The 21,822-nt window shown below is 33.3% G+C and overlaps 1 protein-coding gene across 1 annotated transcript in view; it reads left to right on the forward strand.

Annotated features, from left to right (window-relative positions):
* Positions 1-21,822, forward strand: part of ST8SIA4 (ST8 alpha-N-acetyl-neuraminide alpha-2,8-sialyltransferase 4) — a 100,907-nt gene that overhangs the window by 40,260 nt on the left and 38,825 nt on the right. Inside the window, 1 exon segment of the mRNA XM_010352969.2 lies at positions 11,642-11,935. Within this exon segment, the coding sequence (XP_010351271.1) occupies positions 11,642-11,935 (294 nt within the window).

Here is a 21,822-nt window from a genome sequence, read left to right on the forward strand (position 1 = left end):
AACTGTCTTTTTGGGACTCAGTGTTGAATAAATAATATATAATAAGTTAAATATAATTTTCAACCTTGGGTTATACTTTCAAAAAGATATTTATAAGAATGACAAGTGAATATGTTATTAAGGTTTTTTGTTTATTTAAACAAGAAAGTTAAATGTCAAAGTGACATTTCTGTGGCAATTTGATGGTATAATCACTAAGAGTTAGATATTTTTCCTACAACCCCTTTAATGTACCCATTGTACATACTTTATCAACAGCATGAATTGTAAAGGGAAAAATTATAGTTTTTCTACCTTAGTTTTCTATCATGGGTGATTACAATATCAACCATAGCAAACGTTGTTTCCTTCTTTTAAGTGTACAACATAATTTTAAAGGACTTAAGTACTATGCTGAATCAGTTCTTTTGTTAAACAGTAGTAACTGCTGCAACCACAGACCAATGGAGTAGTTTTCCTGATTATTTTGGCAAGAATGTGTCATGATGCATATATCTTGAGAATTCTCACTTGGTTCCCCAACCCCTAATTTTAAATATCCTAATTACAAACTTTTCTCAAAATTTTATTTCTTAATACACAGGGAATCTTTCAACAACTCATAATTTTTCCCTGCATTCCTTCAGGCAAATAAAAATTACACCTCTTTTTAATTACAAAGGCAGAATTTTGAGGGTATACCTAGTATTAATTCTATGTGCAATTTTAAGAAACATATTTATGATTCAAATATATTTTAGTCGACTACCATAAATACATTCATATTCACTTTCATGAAAAAAAGAAAACAATCACATGCTGTTTCTTAATGGTCTGTGATAAATGGTGAAATTAATATGTCATATTTAAATTACTTCGACAATTCATGTAGTGTAACAGCAAGTTCCCAACAATGCTCATGAAATTTAATGACGTATTTTTCACATCTATGTATATGTTTATTTGGCCCAGGTGTTAAAAAAAAGTTTGAGTGTAGAATCACATGTAGACTGCTTGGTTTTGAACCCTAGCTCTAGCACTTACAAACCAATGACATTAATCTGGTCACCCATCCTCTGTGTTTGTGCTTCAGGTTACTAATCTGTAAAGTATATATAATTGTAGTACTATTCCTTTGTGTCCTTATGAGGTTTACATGTTTAAATTTATGTATATGCGTGTGTGTGAAATTTAGAAGAGGTCCTGGCATTTTTAAAGTCCTTTTCAAGTGTTAAAACAAAAACAAAGATGTCTTTGTAACATTTCATTGAAGAAAATTTTTTGCATAGTAATTATTTTTACTTACACAAACATCTTTCAGTTTACTCTTTGAAAGAAAATATGTGTGTTATATGTGATGGAAAAATGTGAACCTTAAATTAAACAGTTAATCAAGATATAACACGTTTAACTTCAAATATTTCCATTCATTTTAGCAAATATTTTACACATCTTATTTCTTATTTCTCCTATGTTTTGGGCTTTGACTGATAAGCTCTGGAAACATAAAGAGAAAAGAGATATGCCTAAGGAATCCATATTCTGGTAGAAGAAACTAACATAACTATGTAATTAATCCACAGTGTGACAAATTCAGTGAGAGACAGACAGACACTATGTTAACATTGTGCCAATGAATACAAGACAGCACTTAGTAAAACCAGTGTTAAAATGACATGAGCTAAGGCTTGGTTCTTAATTCTGAAGGCACTGAGAATTACTATTGGCCACACCCATGTGTCCTCAAGCTTAAGGGACAAGCTTATGCTTTCTAAAGCAGACTGAGATTCCAGAACACTAGATTTTAAATTTCATTCACTGGAAGTCTCAACAAACAGAATTATCATAATCAGTAAATGTGCATGTATGATTGAAGGAGTATGAGACTAAAGATTGTAAGACCATTTAAATTATAACAAAAATCTAAGCAAGGTATAACTAAAATTGAAAAGTGGCAAGAAGAGTAAATAGGAAGTGTCATATTTGGGTGGTAAGAAGAGTATATATAAGGCAGAATTTGGTGACCAAGAAGATATGGGAGATACAATGGGGAGAAAGATGTAAGAAGTGTCTGAGATGCTTGTATTTTGGTAACAGTAGAAGTAATAGTGACATAGTATTAGAAAATAAAGAAAAAACAAGAAGTTTATGGAAGAGAAAAGAGAACACTACAGGTAATGACTTTCATTGTAAACATGCTGATTTGAAGTATCATTGGGATAATAACTGAGGAGTTCAGTAACTGATTGAAACTCAGATAGGTGTTAGAGTTGGAGATAAAGATTTCCTTCACCATGCTAAGTGAAGAATGGGAGTAGTTGCGCTCCTGCAAGAGGTGAGGTGTGAATTGAGAGACAATATGGCTAGTAACAAAAATCTAGAAAATGCCAACAAGGAAAAATTAAGAATAAGGAGTGATCAATTGGACATTTTTTGCCTTTTTTTAACTATTCAGTATCTGACAATTTCTTGTTATTTAAGGAGAACATGTAAATATGTAGAAAGGGGACCTGTTGTCCACTACAAAAGCAATAATTGACCAATATTTCTCTCTGCCTAGCAGCACGGGAACAGAAATGTGGTCAAAACTAGTTTAACCACATTTTCCTAATTATGACTTTGGCTGGTGAAATGTGGGGTAAGAAAACTGGGTTTACTGGAAGTTCAGAGTTCCCTGATAGTGAGAAATCACGGTGTCCCTGACAGGGACATAACCCATTGTTGGGGGCTATGATCTTTTTAGTGATTCTGTGGTCTAGCCAGGTTTCCAATAAATCACTTTTTTTCTAAGTTAAGCCAGAGTTGGTTTCTGGGAGTTGGGTATGGACAAGATAAGAACAGAAACAAAGGAAATAGACACTATGCAAATCTCACAAGAAGTCATATTAAATAACAAACATTATAATAGTTGGTTGCTTTGTGGGATGCAATTTTTAAAATATAGTATTCAGTTATGTGTATGTTATGTCTCAGTGATATCGCCATGTGCTTTGTACTGCATTTAATAAATGAGAGAACTTTACAAAATGATTACTGAACACCTACTATGAGATACTTTGGCAGTGGGAATAAGTAATAAACCAGACAAGAGAGCTCCCCGCATTAGTAGAACCTGAATTTTGTTGCCATTTCAGAATTTGCTATTGGCTTTTATAAATATATTGTGAAGTCCCAGATAAAGAACAGCAGTTAACTCTTTACCCTCCATTTTGCTAATTACAAGCAACTATGCATTGACAACCAGATGCCATTAGACTTTCTTTTTAATTGATAAAAGTATTTACAAATTGTTGTCTTTATGATGTCTTATCATTTTAATTTATTCATTTTTGGTTCCGTTTACACTCTACTCTATTTTTTTTATTCTTTCTTGAAAAAACAAGTGCTAACTTGTAACTAGTCATACCATTCAAGTCTCCAAGGAGAAAGATGATAAATGCAAAGTTTTAGTTTGATTTAAAATGTGGATTCACAAGGAAGCATTCTGACTATAAGCACCTTTCCTGATTTTACAGATTCTTTTCTGTTGGTATGCTGAAGTTAATAAAGACAGTGTAAGACAGAGCTGTCCTTGCCGTTTATCCTTAGCTGAAGTCCTGGGATAACTCTCTAATTTTAGGTCTTAGTTTAATCCATTGCTTTACATCAGAGAAGATAATTGTGATTTTATATTACGTTTAAATAAATCAAAGATACTAATAGCATTTTACCGATCTCATAATATTTTGAGATAATCTTCCAGTATCCTCTTATTATTTATTTTGAGACTTGAGTTCCAGTGTGAAAGATTTTTTTCTTTCAACAATAGCATTTGTTTAGGTGTAGTTTTTCATACTGGGCACGTTTCTTATAAGATGTAAATCTCTTGAAGAGAAAGAAGATAAAAATTTACACATTTCAATATATTTATTTTAAAATTAAACTCAATGAGTGGTTTTTACTTCTCATTTTCACATAGAACCACTTTTTAGTTTCGGAAAGAGAATATAAGCCACTGGTTTTATTGTAAAGAGTCTTGATTTGAATTCATGTCTTCTGAATTTTAGTACTGTACTTTTAAATGGCGTCTCAGAAGTGGGTCATTTTTCTTCTTTCTTCCTTGCTTCCTTCTTCCCTCCCTCCTTTAGTGTGTGCACATCTACTATTAATTACTTAACCTTTTTTCCACACTTACATAGTAGGAAATCTCAGAATCAACATTTTATTTTCCTTCACATTCTTTCCTATGTCTGTTTTCTTTGGTGGCTTTTCAGAGGATCACAACCTTCTGTATATTCCTACCAGGCCGTGACTTTCTGCATGCTGGGATTGTCATCCTCTCCCACCCAAGACCCTACCTTTGGGTAGGAGTGTTTACAGAAGACTGAGGAAAGATGAAACCTTTACTTTAGCCAATCAGACTTTCAGACCGAACATAGGTTCAACAAGGTGATGTAAGTCATAGCCATATCACCTTCACATATACAACTGAACTTGTGACCAAGTTCTTTGTATTTATTTTTTGCTTCCTTTCCATTCTTAGGGATTAAATGGTACACAATATTTAAGAGCATGAACTTAAAATCTGCCTCCACTACTTACAAACTACGTAATCTTGGACATATTTCTTGCAACTCAGTTTCCTCATCATTGAAAACAGCAATAGTGACTATCTCATTGGCTTATTGTGAGAGTCACATACATTACATGCGAAGCACAGAGAATGCTTCCTGGCACATCACAAATGTTCAATACAAGCTAGATATTCAGCCAGGTGGGGTAGCTCATGCCTGTAATCCCAACTACTTGGGAGACAGAGGTGGGTGGATCACCTGAGGTCAGGAGTTTAAGACCAGCATGACCAACATAGTGAAACCCCGTCTCTACTAAAAATAAAAAATAAAATAAAAAAACATAGCTGGGCATGGTGGCGGGCACCTGTAATCCCAGCCACTTGGGTGGCTGAAGCAGGAGAATTGCTTGAACTTGGGAGGCAGAGGTTGCCCTGAGCCAATATTGCGCCACTGCACTCCAACCGGGGTGACAGTGGGAGGCTCCATCTCAAAATAAATAAATAAATAAATAAATAAATAAATAAATAAATAAATAAATAAATATTTTAAAATGTAAGTATTCTTCTTAGAGCAATAATAAAAGATTTTTATTATTCTATGTGAATAATGCTACTATGTGAATTATGCTACTATGAAATTCTAACTGGGATTATAAATCATGCTGCTATAAAGACACATGCACATGTATGTTTATTGCGGCACTATTCACAATAGCAAAGACTTGGAATCAACCCAAATGTCCATCAATGATAGATTGGATTAAGAACATGTGGCACATATACACCATAGAATACTATGCAGCCATAAAAAGGGATGAGTTTGTGTCCTTTGTAGGGACATGGATGCAGCTAGAAACCATCATTCTTAGCAAACTATCACAAGAACAGAAAACCAAACACCGCATGTTCTCACTCATAGGTGGGAACTGAACAATGAGATCACTTGGACTCGGGAAGGGGAACATCACACACTGGGGCCTATCACGGGGAGGTGGGAGGAGGAAGGGATTGCATTGGGAGTTATACCTGATGTAAATGACGAGTTGATGGGTGCTGACGAGTTGATGGGTGCAGCACACCAACATGGCACAAGTATACATATGTAACAAACCTGCACGTTATGCACATGTACCCTAGAACTTAAAGTATAATGAAAAAGAAAAAAAAAATTCTAACTGGGAGGCCTTATTCTCCTGAACACTTGAGTCATATTCCTCTTTTTAAGTACAATTGACCATGTCTATGGGTTTTAAAGTTTCCACACTCCCTATGGAGTCAAATTTGTTTCATCTAATATTTAAAATGTTTGCAGTCTGGCCCCATCAGTCATTCAAGTCTCAATTCCCAGGGGATCAAAAGTAAATTTCAGTCAAAATGGCTTACTAAATGTGTTATAAATGAAGTCTGGGCTTCCTTATGCTGTTGCTCAGAAAGATCTTATTTGACATGCCTTTAACTTACCTGCGTGCATTTCCAAAGATTTATGATCATAATACATTGCAAAAAGAAAGAGTATGTGAAAGGAATTAGCATAAGCTAGTATGTTTTATCCATCCAGGGCAAGGGAATTTTGAGAAGAATTTCAAATATTTTGTTTAATTTAATTTTCCCAGTATAGTTACAGTTTTCTATAAATCAGTTAACCTGATTTATAGAAAAATTTGAATCTCTGAAATATTTTTATTTGTCACTTATACTTGAATAAAGGAAAAAGTGAAAAAAAAGAGCTATAAGCTTAGAGAAGTTAAGTAACTTGTTTGATGTGAACTCCATTGCCCACATTTTAGGTCTCCATTGCCCACATGGTTACTGATGATCAGATAGCTAAGAATAGAAATGAAGCTATGTATCTTTTATTTCTCAAAGTTTAAGCCAAATTTGGATAAATATGAGGTATATATTTAACATTTTTATTTAAATTAAACTATATATTTTTCCTTGGCATTGTTCCCTTTTCTGTCCCCTCCAAAATCTAAGCTATTCTGTAATATCTGTGCAGTTATAGCAAATTTGACCGATGTTTTCATTTTTGTTTTCACAGAAATGTGGGAATGACACAATCTAACATATTTCTTGGTGTTCAGATCTTTGTTTGGTAGAAGGAATTTGATTATATTTTCATTCTGTGAATTTCTCTAGAAATTATGACACTATTCTTCCCTCCCTTGCCAGTAATGTTAACTAATCTGGGTTTGTGAAAAATGTCCTCTTCTGTTTAGTCATTTCATTATTTTCATGATGTGTATTGTTTGTATTTCTATCAAGTTAAGAATTTCATCAATTGGCATTGTTAAAAGCTTAAAATGTGGTGTGTGTGTATATGTGTGCATTTTGTGTGCCTCTTCAGCACACTGAAATGCAAATGTTCAAGGTGATATTTCAACTTTATTTCTTATATTTTGCTTACTACATTATGGTATACCACAGGAAAGTCAACTTTTAATCCTATGGTTAGTATTTCAAAAGTCTTATCAATTAGTTATTTAATACTTTCTAGTAATATTTTGAAATCTTGTCTATCAAGAGATCTGAGGTATAGAGATTATGCTTATGTTTTAGATGTTTAAAACCTTTTGTTTAATAACTGCTCAAAATTTGGGAAAGGTCATGGTTGAACGGCCTTGAATAATATACCCGAGTCCTAGGAATCTGAGCTATAAAGCTAGGGCTAAATGATAAAACATTCTTTCTTCTACAGGAAGGTTTGTGTGAAGGATTAATTTATAGACATTTATCATATTTCTGAATGAAATCGTATGTACAATAGTGTCAGTTAAAACCCCTGTCCTGGAATGATTACAAACTAGATGGTGCTTTTTCCTTTATAATCTATATGCCCTTGGACATGTTTCTCAACCACTTTAGCCTTAGTTTCTCATCTAAAAATGAAGTTAATACTACTTTTTACCTCAGAGCAAAATGAATGGTTTGAAGTCTATGTGGAGCCCACAACCTTCATGACAGGAAAGTCAAAGAGACTGATAGGTCACATGTGCCAACTTTCCCTAGGAATTTTGATAAAGTAATCAGAAAGTCTAAGAAAAGATAGCTAACAGATTTTTGTTGTTGTTGTTCCATTTGCTCCTCAAGCTGAGAAGCAAGATGGGAGCAAACAGGATCAACAAGCTTTCTCTAGGAGGAGAAAAGAGAAGACATTGGTTCCTATTTCACAGTGGATTGACAAAGGTGTTTCCATAGGTAATAATGCTTTGGCTGAGGGATGTCAGTTAGCACAGGAAGCAATACAGTGGGACTGGCCAAAAAAGACAAAGGATGATAATTATGTATTTGTAATTTGTCTGAATATTTAAAAAGGTGGGGAAAATTTGGTCTGTAATACACCTAGAATTGTTTTCTTCTTAATCTGTTTTGCGTGAAAGGATGTAAGCGACAACCTCCAATTATCACAGAACACCATGTTTTACACCATATTTACTCCAGTTTTGAATGATGAGTTCTATACCTAGCACAGATACATAAAACACGTTGTAGAATTTAAAAATATTTTGCTAATGAATGAGCATTAACTTATTAAAACTACTAATAATATCTGTGAAGAGTATATTTTGGATAGATTATGTCATTATTAAATAACATAAATAACTAAATAGCTAGAAAAAGATTTCTGAGCTTCTAGAGTAGTGTTTGCAAAACAAACTCTCAATAAATGCCCGTTGAATAAATCAAAGTGGGATCTCCCAGTTGCATATATTACTGAACTATCATTTAAGGGAACTGCAGAGAATAATGGCCAATCCAAGAGAGATTTTTTGCTAGGGAATTCTGTAATCTTGAGGTGCTCATAGATGAAATAAACATTTATTCCCTTTGAATCCTAAAATAAATATTTTATATAACTTTTAAATTAACATGAAAGTAACTTCAATTCTGCATATAGGGATGAGAAGTCATCATGGAAGAAAATTCAGAGGCCTAGAATACAGTGGAGTTAGCTGCATTCCTGTAGGTGTTTAATCAATATTGGAGAATAAACACAAATAAATTGAGAACTGGAAAGTTTAGAGTAAATAAAGAGTATTGTTAATACAGCTAATTCTGTGTATATGTTTTCAACATTTCAAATATAAAATGTGCACAAAAATTTAATTTGGGTAAAGAGAATATTGTTTGACTCTATTAAATGTTTATATGCACTCAACAATTTTGACTCACCAAAATCCACCATTTTAAAATTGGCCACTCTTCTGTTTTATGAGATTAAGAGTAACATGAGTATCATGTATTACTCATAAATGAGACACATTCTGGCTAATTTTGAATATTATAGCTTCTAATGATTTTTTTAAAAAGAAAAATGAAAATTTTGTGATTGCAAATATATTCATAATCCTGCTCAGTCAGCAGTTTTTCTGCCAGTAGTGTTTGGATGCTCAAAACAAGTCTACTGAATTGCTGAAGTGCATCACAGCTCTTTGGTTATTTTTGATTTTTTAATGCCTTATTTTAAATATGTGGCATTCAGCTAATTCTATGACTAAAACTCTGACTCAACCACAGAGTTTTTAATTTACCAGCAACATGGAACATTGTATTACTCTACTTTCCAGGGACAATGGATTCTTCCCCAGGAAAATGAACAAGCTGGATTCCTAAATCCAGAAATGGTTATATTTTATGAAGTGTCTTCTGTCTTGTTATTTTCTGTACCTCAGTTACTATCCCTGACAAAGTCTGATGTGGTGCTGCTCAGATCCTCAAGACTCTGCACATGGATTTCTTACTCTTTGATCTCCAGTTGCTCTTTTAGTTAGCACCATATTCATTTAGAATTCATTAATTAAATCAAATATGTTGGTTTGTTTCCTAAACCAATCCTATTCTCCATAAATATTCTTATTCCATTAGCTTCTTTTTGCTTTCAAAGTGAAAAGCATTTATCTTTCACCCTTCAGCTTTAATTCATCAGCATCTTACCACCTCTTGAGAAATTCATGGCCAGAAAATCAAGAGTGGGTATTGGAAAATATGAATAGGGGGTGGGATGTTTAAATATATGACAAGAAAAAGTATAGAGTAATTGAGTGATTTTTTTCCTGAAGGAATAATTCAGCAGAATATATCATTTTTATTCTATTTAATTGGGTTGATTTTTGCTAGTTTTACTATTATAGTGAAAATAAAGTATAAATACTGATTTTTCTACAATTGGAATCCTCTGAAAAGAAATTACTGAGGGTTTGTTGTAGTGGAAAAAATATCCAAAGCCATTTCCCCAACAGGAACATGTTCATTGTAATGTTACAAGTGTTCTCACTATTTTACCTAAACAAGTGTCAGTAATAATGATGTCCAGAATATAATTTCCTCACAGTTTCCAAATTTGTGTTATAACTAGCTTCATTAAGATTTTAGATTACTTTTCATATTTGTGTAGAGCACATTTTAAGATTTTAAAATAATCAAGTCCTTGATCTTCCTTGAGTTCCACAAGAAGGTGTTCACTTTGACAAGTATTCACATCAGAAAATCTTTTCTAGGTAGTCCTGTTTGTAATATTCTTACCATAATGAGAATGAATAATATCTAATCACAATTAGTGGTATGAATCATGAATAGAAACGAATATGTACTCTGTCATATAATATAGTGGATGTAATTAAAGATACCTAAATTGAAAAGATAATAATCTTTAACCTATACTTTCTAAATAATATTATTGTGTTAATATTTTTCCCTCAGTAGCTAACTCTAAATAACATAGAATTTGAGATGAAATATATTTGTTGTTATAGCTAAATATTGTCAGAGATCTAGGAAGTGAAAAGATATGTTAATTAAGAGAGATAAGGAACGATATATAAGACAGTATTTTTAATATCAGAACACATATTTGACTTTTTAATTAAAATGTTTAATAATTCAATTAATGTGACAAAGTACACAAGGAAAAGAAATGTAAGGAACTTTCATAATGTGACCAAACACTCAAAAATGCAGAAAAAGAAAATCATGTCCCTTGAAAGGCTGATAAAAGTATTAAAAATAGTTTCATATTTTCGTGAAAGTTTTGATTGAATTGATTCAAACAACTTTTTCCCAATACAGTAAACTCTTGTTTATCAAAATCTAGTTTTTCGTTTGTCAACTAAAACCTACCTTTTTAAAAGCAAGTTAAAATAATTTTTTTAGTGAAGCTATTTTTAAAATCAAGTATAAAAAAGTCTTTGTGACCGATCAAAGAAGCAACAGAAATTGGTTAAAGGCCATATTCAAGGTGCTTTTCAAAGCTTTCTTCTAATATAAGAATGGAATCAGGTTATATGAATAACATCAGGCCCAAGCTCTTTTCAAAACCTTATGGCTCTAGTGGAGAAAGCAATACAACATATGCTGCTCTTTCCCTACATATGCATTCCCCAGGGATGCATACGTCCAAAAAGGGAAAACAGATATTTTGAGGAGGTCCTAAAATAACAGGAAGGCTGATATTTGATCTTATAGTAAGAGTTTTTCTGTATTACCTAAAACTCCAGAAAGTCACATTAAATATGATATCTCCACTCTTCTTATTTTTCTTCCCCATTTAGACCTATAGAAAACAATTGTAAATATGTTTGTGTAAGACACTATAAGGAATTGTACTTTTCCCCTAACCTCAGAGTATAAGTAAAGTCAACTTTATCTCCTTAGACTTACAAAGTTGTTGAAATGACTTAAGTTTTACAAGTGGTGCAGATTAGAATGTCAAGTCCAATGTGTTTTATTTACTTGTAGAGCAGCATGTGGTTTAAATTGCCTACTGAATGGCCAAAGAACCCTTGTGAATTTACCATCATAAATTCTCTGATTACAAATTCAAATTGTGTAGTTTTATGAAGATAATAGCAAAGGGTATTCTTAGACAACAGGTTGAATTCACACAAGTGGCATTTTGAGCCCTGTACTGGGAGTGCACTTTTTTATCGCAAGCAGTGTTCCTACACGTGTGGAGACTTATTGAAAATGCAGTCTTACCAAGCAGATGATCTTTTGGTTTTCTTTTCACATGGTTAAAAAAATGGTCATTTCCCATTCTTCTTTTCAAGAACATCATTTTACCAGTGATTATTTCTTTTTTTTCATTTGTCCCATTAATTTTTTCCTCTTCAGGTGTAATCTAGCTCCTGTGGTGGAATTTGCTGCAGATGTGGGAACTAAATCAGATTTTATTACCATGAATCCATCAGTTGTACAAAGAGCATTTGGAGGCTTTCGGAATGAGAGTGACAGAGAAAAATTTGTGCATAGACTTTCCATGCTGAATGACAGTGTCCTTTGGATTCCTGCTTTCATGGTCAAAGGAGGAGAGAAGCACGTGGAGTGGGTTAATGCATTAATCCTAAAGAATAAACTGAAAGTGCGAACTGCCTATCCATCATTGAGACTTATTCATGCTGTCAGAGGGTAAGTGACTGGAAAGGCATCAGTTTGTCCTTGGCACAGTGGAACACATATAACTAAACATTTTCCCTAGACAAGAATAAGCTTCAGTAAAATCTCCAACTGGATATATGTTTCCATTATTTTTTAATGGTTACTGTATTTACAGACTTGAAGTTTGTTTACATATGATATGATTTTAATTCATCTTCTTTTTTGAAAAAGCAAATTGTTGAACCTGGCACTTATGTATGTCTGCTCATGAACAAACCACTATTTTTTTTTTTATTTTTAGAACTAAAAATTAATAAGAATTCATAGTAAAATTAATGGGTTTTGTGTAAGGAAACTACAACAGAAGTACTGAATGGCTAGTGGGCAATATTATGTAAGCATAAATGTTAGATATATTTAAGGAGCAATTAAGTCCCATCTGTAGCCAAGAGGCCTACTAGTGAGAAAGGAGGCTGGCTGAGATAAAATGCCTTAATGCTTCCCCCCAAAGTCACAGATGCTGTTTTAATGAATTAAGCCAACATTTCCCTTTTATTAATACAAGTTCAGAAAAAACAGCATTAAAATATAAACTCTTGCTTAAAAGTGACAGATGACCAAAAGGCCAAATTCACTCATGCACACAGTGTAAGTATGTAAAGAAGATGAACCACAGATGAGAAATTATGTTTTTTTACTGGAAGTGTACTGAGTGTCAGATACTGTAGCTTCAAAAATGAAGAGCTGACCACTAACTTTAAAAAATGCATAGGCTTTATGGTACAAACAGAGGCATATACAATTCACTAGTGGCCTAATAGGGGAATATATTGTCAGAGGTGTATAATTTGTCACTCAGGTTCACAAAGGCACGTGGAAAGTGGACCAAACATTTGAACTGAACTTTAAAAACAGAATAGCTTGTAATCCCAGCACTTTGGGAGCCCGAGACGGGCGGATCACGAGGTCAGCAGATCGAGACCATCCTGGCTGACACCCCGTCTCTACTAAAAAATACAAAAAACTACCCGGGCGAGGTGGCGGGCGCCTGTAGTCCCAGCTACTCGGGAGGCTGAGGCAGGAGAATGGCATAAACCCGGGAGGCGGAGCTTGCAGTGAGCTGAGATCCGGCCACTTCACTCCAGCCTGGGCGACAGAGTGAGACTCCGTCTCAAAACAAACAAACAAACAAACAAACAAACAAACAAACAAACAAAAAACAGAATAGCAATTGCCAGAGGGATAAAAGAAAGAGAATAAGAAAACCAAACAGAAAGAAATGCTGTTGCATTTTTAGAAGGTACCAGGTCAAGGAAATGATGAAGTGCACAGTAAACATATGGAATAATGGAGCCTGTTGTGGAACACTGAAATACAAAGTTGGAAAATAACTTGGGATGTGGTTGAGAAGGGAATTGAGTTCATGCTGTAGGAAGCACAGTTAGATGTCTGAATTTAATAAGAAATCTTGTAACTGCAGACATTTATTTGGCGAGGACAAGAAAAATGCTAGAGACATAAAAACCAATTAGGCTTTTGATCAATTTACTTATAAGATAATCAGGATGTAAGACAGAAGCAGTGGACTTGGGAAGGAAGGGCAAGTTCAGGGGGCCAATTAAATACAATGGATACAAGTCCTGAAAAAAACAGGTTTCCAAGCCCAGACTTAAAAATAGTTTCTTATACTGTAACAGGAACTGGGCTAAGGTGTTTTTGTTTTGTTCCTGAGATAATTTCCTGCAAGGATTTACCATTTCCTGTTTAAATCTCTAGATAGTTTCTTGTATTGTATTATTCTGCACACAATTGCATTGCCTTTTTTTTTTTTTTTTTTTTTTTTTTTTGAGACGGAGTCTCACTCTGTCGCCCAGGCTGGAGTGCAGTGGCGCGATCTCGGCTCATTGCCAGCTCCACCTCCCGGGTTCACGTCATTCTCCTGCCTCAGCCTAGGGAGTAGCTGGAACTACGCCCAGTTAATTTTTTGTATTTTTAGTAGAGACGGGGTTTCACCGTTTTAGCCAGGATGGTCTCGATCTCCTGACCTCGTGATCCGCCCGCCTCTGCCTCTCAAAACGCTGGGATTACAAGCCTGAGCCACCACACCCTGCCTAAATTGCGTTCTTATAATTAGATCATGGTTATTCAACACACATTCTCTTGGTGTTTGACAGGAAGTTTCAACAAAGTAAGATAAAAATACGTGCATTTGGATAAGTAACTTTTTTTTTTCTTTCTAATTTACAAATATCCCTGGTAATTACAATTTGACTTTAAAAAAAAGTACATTTTACCGGCCGGGCGCGGTGGCGCGGTGGCTCAAGCCTGTAATCCCAGCACTTTGGGAGGCCGAGACGGGTGGATCACGAGGTCAGGAGATCGAGACCATCCTGGCTAACACGATGAAACCCCGTCTCTACTAAAAAATACAAAAATCTAGCCGGGCGAAGTGGCGGGCGCCTGTAGTCCCAGCTACTCGGGAGGCTGAGGCAGGCTGAGGCAGGAGAATGGCGTGAACCTGGGAGGCGGAGCTTGCAGTGACCTGAGATCCGGCCACTGCACTCCAGCCCAGGAGACAGAGCGAGACTAAGTAAAAAAAAGAAAGTGTAACATTACAGTGCATTGTGTTAAGAACATGTCTGTTTTTGTCTGTTTGGATATCATGTTATTCTGAAAAACACCTTAAAAAGATAACTTTTCCATCTTAAACACACACACACACACACACACACACACTCACTCACTCCAGTGATAACAAATTAAGTTTTAGTAAGAAATACTCTGAAGTAAGTACTCCCTGACTATGGAAAACTAATGAGAAAACTTAAGATTACTCTGAATTAGTACATTTGTTTCCTAGATTTTGGTTTATATTTCTCAATCCAATACCAAAACCGAAGCATGAAATAAGACGAGTGACTGCAATAGTACATTATCAATAAGTTAGAATCCAGATAGTGTTATATATGATTAACAGTGAATACACATGGGTTTTTACATATATTTTAAAGGTAAAAATTGCAGATTCTTTCAGTAATTTAATAAGACTCCTATGTTTTGTCCTATTCACTTTTATAACCATTATAAATATAAACTACTTCACTAATTCCTAAGCATTTTATTCCAAAGAGCAACAAAGCCAAATTTCTTACCACTGGTGAAAGGAATGGTATGCTTTTTTTGGTTACTGTGAATTAGATATATTTTCTAAACTGATTTTGAATTCTATAGAAATAACTTCTCTCTCCACCTTCCTTATCACAAATCTACATATACCCTCTTAAAGGGTCAAGGTATTGAGTTCTAAACTGTGGCCATGGATAATAAAAGGAGCTCTAGAGAGTCTTGTGACTTTTCTAATAGAATGGAAATTTGTACACATGGTGTACGTGTGAAAGGCAACTTCATTTATGGATTTTATTGAAACTAGTACATTGATGTATGCAAGATAGTGTTTTGACATAATGTATGTACTTTCTACTGGAACTGTAAATGAAAATAAGGAAGTATGAGCACTGATGAAACAAAAATGATTTATATGATATGAAAGCAAGGGCAAACTCCCCAAATAACTATTCTTTAAGTAATTGTTTTACATCTCCTTTGACTTACCTCTCTGAAACCCTGTGGTTAATACAGTTCAGCAAAATCAGGAGTTTCAAATCCTCTGTTGATTACTGGACTTGGTTGACTCTCATGAGCAATTAAAGCACCCAAGACGCAGAATTTAGGGTGTGTATAGTCAAAATGTTAAAATGTGAAGGCTCTTCCAAGTACTACAATTACAAATAAAAAGTTTAAGTGATTTGTAAAACAAGATTCCTGAACACAATGAAGATCATTTAGATAGTTTTCATACGGTCAGACATCATTACTTAACCATTTTGCCTTCTAAAAAATGTGATTCCTTACTAATTTTAAAATCCTATTTAATTTTAGATTTTTCTATAAGCTCTAAAAATGAAGCCGTCAGTCACAAAATTCAGATACTCTTAAGTATTTTTTTAATGTATTGTAATTCTTCTGAAACCATATTCAGTAAGACAAAAGGAAAGTTATATAGATAGATTCATAATTTAAAAAGAATCTTGCAAAATAGTAAAAGAGTAATCTAATGGGGACAAATCAGATATATACATTACAAGTTTAAGAGAATGTATGAAAACATAAAATCGGTGTGGAACTGCCACTTTTTTATTGGTATTTCTTCAGAAGCCCCACGTGGTCTGCATTTTTCAAATTAACATTTTGTATTTTTTTTTTTTTTTAATAAAGAAAGGAGTAATTTTGGGCCCAGTGCAGTGGCTCTTGCCTGTGATCCCAATACTTTGGGAGGCCAAGGTGGGTAGATTACCTGAGGTCAGGAGTTCAAGACAAGCCCGGCCAACATGGCAAAACACTGCCTCTACTAAAAATACAAAAATTAGACAGATGTGGTGGCACACACCTGTAGTCCCCGCTATGTGGCAGGCTGAGGCAGGAGAATCGCTTGAACCCAGGGAGGCAGAGGTTGCAGTGAGCCGAGCTCATGCTACTGCACTCCAGCCTGGGTGACACGGTGATTCTCTGTCTCAAAAAAAAAAAAAAAAAAAAAAGATTGGAGCAAATAAGATAGTAAGCATGAAGAGAGGATTTGGGGTCTTCAAAGTCATTTAAAAATTTGACTACAAAATATAAAATTAAAGCTTCTTATTTATATCCAGCTAAGAAAATTATTAACATACAACTTAATATCTTAATAACCTGTTTAAATTAATGACAGTTTTATGTAATATTTTAAATTATTATCTAAGGCATAGCTCAAAATACATTTTTATAAAATGCTTAGAGACAGGTAAAAATTCCTATTTTACAGTTGCTTTAATTTGACTAGTAATAACCAAATGTAGTTTTTACGTTGGTGGGATGATTATACTTGATTTTCTTACATTTAATATGGGAAAAAAACAAACATTACAGAAAGTGTATCCTCAGTTTCACTATCGAACTATGACAGATAATTTCTTAAGAATCCTTCCAAAAAACATATAGAGAGATAGAGAAGCGTATTTTAAAATTATGTTTTATATGCACAAGGCTAAATATGTATTTATTGTAGTAGCTCTACAACTCGAATATATGTACCCTTTCACACTTTATTTTTTAAATTAACGTGACATTTTCTCAACAACACATAAATACAGCTTTTTTTAAATAGCAAAGTATATTCCATCATATATTTTTCTATAATGTATTTAACCAATCTTGTTTGATGGACATTTGTATTCTCATTTGTTCTTGTTATACATAATTTTGTTTTGTTATGAAAAATAAATTATAGGAAAAAGGAGAGGTAGGGAAAGGAAAGTAAATATGCAATTCTGGTTAGCTAATTTTATAAACTAATAGTATATTTTAAAATATAAAATTAATATATGCTCACAATAGGCCAGGCATGGTGGCTCATGCCTGTAATCCCAGAACTTTGGGAGGCCAAGGCAGGTGGATCACTTGAGGTCAGGAGTTTGAGACCAGCCTGGCCAACATGGAGAAGCCCCATCTCTAATAAAAAATACAAAAATTAGCCAGGCATGGTGGTGTATGCCTGTAATCCCAGCTACTAGGGAAGCTGGGGCAGGAGAATCGCTTAAGACCAGGAGGCAGAAGTTGCAATGAGTTGAGATATGCCACTGCACTCCACCCTGGGCAACAGTGTGAGATTCCATCTCAAAAAAAAAAAAAGTATGCTTACAATAATAATTCTGAACAAATAATTATATATAAACTAGTTTTATATTACCTTTTCAATTACAATATCCTGAAGTAACAACATTCGGAGAATGTATGAAAACATAAAATTGTTGTGGGATTGCCACTTTTTTATTGATATTTCTTCAGAAGCCCCATATAGTCTGCATTTTTCAAATTAACATTTTGTACTTTTTTTAAATAAAGTATGGAGCAATTTTGGGCCCAAAATTGCTCTTATTCATCTGTTTTTTTGTCTGTATATATATATATATACACACACACACACTCATATCTTATATATATACATTATACATATATACACATCTACACAATATGCATTCATTTAGAATGCGTTTTTTTCCCACAAAAAAAAAGAATTTTAATAAACACAGAGGTATGGATGGGCTTAAACCTAGTGAATACTGTATAATATTTTCCCTTCTGAAAATGTTATCTATATTCAGATATTTTAATTTTAAACATTAATTGGTTTAAGCTTTTGATCTGTTGATATTTGAGTCTGGGGAAAAAATGTTAAAATATTTACATTTGAATCCTTTGGCCCCTGCTAATTATTATGAACTATTATTAAAAGATTTAAACCAAAAATGAGATACTTAATTCAATTATCTTAAAAATTTTGATGGCCCCTTTGTTTTGTTTTTAATTTTTAGTTTTTTAAAATTCTACTATAACAAAAGTAATATAGATATACTCTTTTGCCACCACATTTTAAGTACTAATTTGTTTTAATATAATGGGGGTTATCCTCTCATTAAATTAATAAGCTTCTACTTTGTGTTAATCAAGATAAACACTTGGATTGAGTACTCACAGAAGACACTGATAAATGTATATAATATTCTGTGATGTCACCATCATAATAAATAATTCCAAAGTTATTTACCATTTTTAAACTTACATCTCTCTCAAAAAATTTTTAAAGATAATTCATTTCATATAGATTTTTAATTTTTGATTCAATGAGTAGTATAGTTCGGTGCAAAAGTAGTTGTGGGTTTTGCTATTGAAAATAATGGCAAAAACCATGATTACTTTTGCACCAGCCTAACACTTTTGGTTTTCATTATATATCTTTTAGTGGAGAATGCATAACATACCTGTATACTTAAAAAAAAATAGAGTCTTTTGTACTGATTGAGAAGCACATGAGTATGTGTAAGATAAATGGGCTACATAAACTGCCTTAGATTTACCTGGAATTAAAAATTGTTGTTTTTATTTGAAATACTTGGTAAACATCTCATGCCCTACAACAGTGTTTTTTTTGTTTGTTTTTTGTTTATCTTTGTTTTTTTTTTTGGTTTCTTTTTTGAGACAGAGTCTAGCTCTGATGCCCAGGCTGGAGTGCAATGGTGCAATATCGGCTCACTGCAACCTCTGCCTCCTGGCTGGGTTCACGCAATTCTTCTGCCTCAGCCTCCCTAGTTGCTGCTACTACAGGCATACGACACCACGCCCGACTAATCTTTTTTTTTTTTTTTTTTTTTTAGTAGAGATGGGGTTTCACCATGTTGGCCAGGCTGCTCTCGAACTCCTAACCTCAGGTGATCCATCCACCTTGGCCTCCCAAAGTGCGGGGGTTACAGGCATGAGCCACTGCACCCAGCCAGCAGTGTTTCTTAAATTCAAGTTCACACATGTATTTTGGAGGTTCTGTGAAAATGCTCTTGATTTTAAAGAGGATTTGAACAATTCTAACTAAGAACACTGACTTAGAGAATTTTGAAGAATTATGCAGAAATTTGATTTCCAAGAAAGACGAAAACAAACCTTTCCTATTCTGACTTTAGACAAGACTGTTTAATTCCTTTAGGGTCAGATTTATAACCATTAAAATGTAGGTATTGATGTATAGAATCGTATAGATTCCTTTGGGCTCTAAGAATCACTGGTTCTGAACTTTGATTGTCCTTACACATGGGAATATTCAAACTGTCACCAAAAAACCTCTTGTCCTTAATTAAACATTCTCAGGAATGTCTTCTCTGTAACTTCCTAAAGCGGTTCATTAAATTTTTGATAATCATAATGAAGAGAGCTTTCTAAAGTATTTCTTCTTTAAAGTCATTTTCTCTTGATATTTATTCTTTACATGTTTCAACACCACAATTAAGTTAACCCACCATCATCTAAATGTTTACTTGACAGCAAAAGAAATATACATATAAGAAATATATATATTTGAAATATATAAGAAATATATATACACACATAGGCACACATAGATACACATTCATATATATATAAGCATGTGTATATACCTAGGTAAATATTATATAAAAAGAACAGACAGATGTGCTTATTGCTGAATTTGCCCTTTGTTTGATTTCTGCAATTATTAATTTTTTTAAAAATTCATAACTTTTTTGATAAATGTCAATTGTGGAAAACCTATTTATGAACTAGTATTTATATATGAAAAATAAAATTGGTATACATACATATTTACTATTATATCTATAGACATACACTGTACAGACTTCACATATATAGTCTGTATGTATTCTTGATATGCTTTCTTTGTAAACATAAAACACATATATCAATATATTATGTATCATTCTATATATTTTCTTGCTGTTTCTCTGTCTCTATATATGCTATACAGAGTATATATACTCTGTGTATATATATGTTTATATTCTTTGTATATATACACACATGGCATAGATAGATAGATATACGGCATATAATTTACACATACTAACAAAGTATAAAATATACAAATATATATTTTATATAATTATATAATATGTAATAGTATACTCATATATGTTTATTATTCTTTGCAAGTTACTTTGTTAGACATTTTGTATGTCAAACATAGTGCCAATAATATATTGATTTTCTTGTAATAATGGTACATAACAAAATCTTACTCAACTGTAGTCACTTAGGATTTTCAGAAATCAGTTTTTCCATGCTTAATATATAGTAAAAATCCCCCCTTTTATATTTCTGTTGTTGGTGTTTGACATGCCATCTTGAATTTATTTCTAGTAATTTCATCTTTTGTGTTTAAGTAGGTATTGTTTTACATTATTACTTTAAGTGGCTAAATAACTCTTGAATTATTTCCTCATTCAGAATATAAGATAATAGTCTAATTGATTTACATACTTTATATGCAGTATCTTTTTTGCTTCATTAATTTTATTAAATAAAATTATGGTGAACAAGAGGATATCACTTATTGTACCCTCCCAGGGTTCCCAGGGTTTTGCTAGAACATTGATATTTTATTTTGGCATACCTTCTTAAACTACGTGTGCCCACACTTTACGGCACGATGATCAATACCATAATTCTTGGCTAAATATAAGGGGGAAAATATGTCTTACAGATATCAAGTGACATATCTCTCTAACTTCTCATCTGGGTAGTTTTCACTCTGTTGAAAAATATTTAATGGTTATTAAAAGAATGAAAGTACATATTAGTTGCTTTGGTAGAATATTTTTATGGTTTCTAACAAATAAACAGATTATATTTCACACATCATCCATCAACTTTTTTTCAGCATTAAGACTAACAAAAATATCGTTTCTCAAATGTTAGTTGCTGCACTCATCTTTCAGATGCAAAAATTCATTTTAAATGAATGTAAGCGTTAAAGTCTATATAAAATGAAGATGATCTTCTGCAGGATAACTTCATGTGAATGTCATGGGTTTGTAGAAGAATTTGAATCAGACCAGTCTCCCAATAGTCTTTAGCAAAACTATAGGCTAAAATACATCATCAATAGACCTCAGGAAATTGAGTTTATTAGTCATTCTAATGGATTGTTTTGGAGTATTCAATCAACTCAAGTCACATAAGGAAATGCAATTTTAAAAAACAACTTTGAAAAGAGAATATTCACTCCAAGTGCTTTCTGAAAATGGCTTACTTGTTTTAAAATTAGTCTTAGGCTAAAAATATTTCCATATGGTTTCTATTTTGACCTATGAGCAACACAGCTGTAATATTTCTTTATAAAACATGTGTCCTAGTTTAATGTTTTTGAGTAGCTAGATGCTGCATATTAGGTATTTTAAACCAAAGGAGATTTCCATGAAAGGATATTTCTTTCCTTACTGGTGGACTCTGATATGCACACTTCCGGAACTTCAGTGTTTCCTGATATTTTAATCTGGTTACCCTTCAGTCACAATGTTATT

Source organism: Rhinopithecus roxellana, chromosome 3 (assembly GCF_007565055.1).
Source record: "Rhinopithecus roxellana isolate Shanxi Qingling chromosome 3, ASM756505v1, whole genome shotgun sequence".
NCBI lineage: Eukaryota > Metazoa > Chordata > Mammalia > Primates > Cercopithecidae > Rhinopithecus > Rhinopithecus roxellana.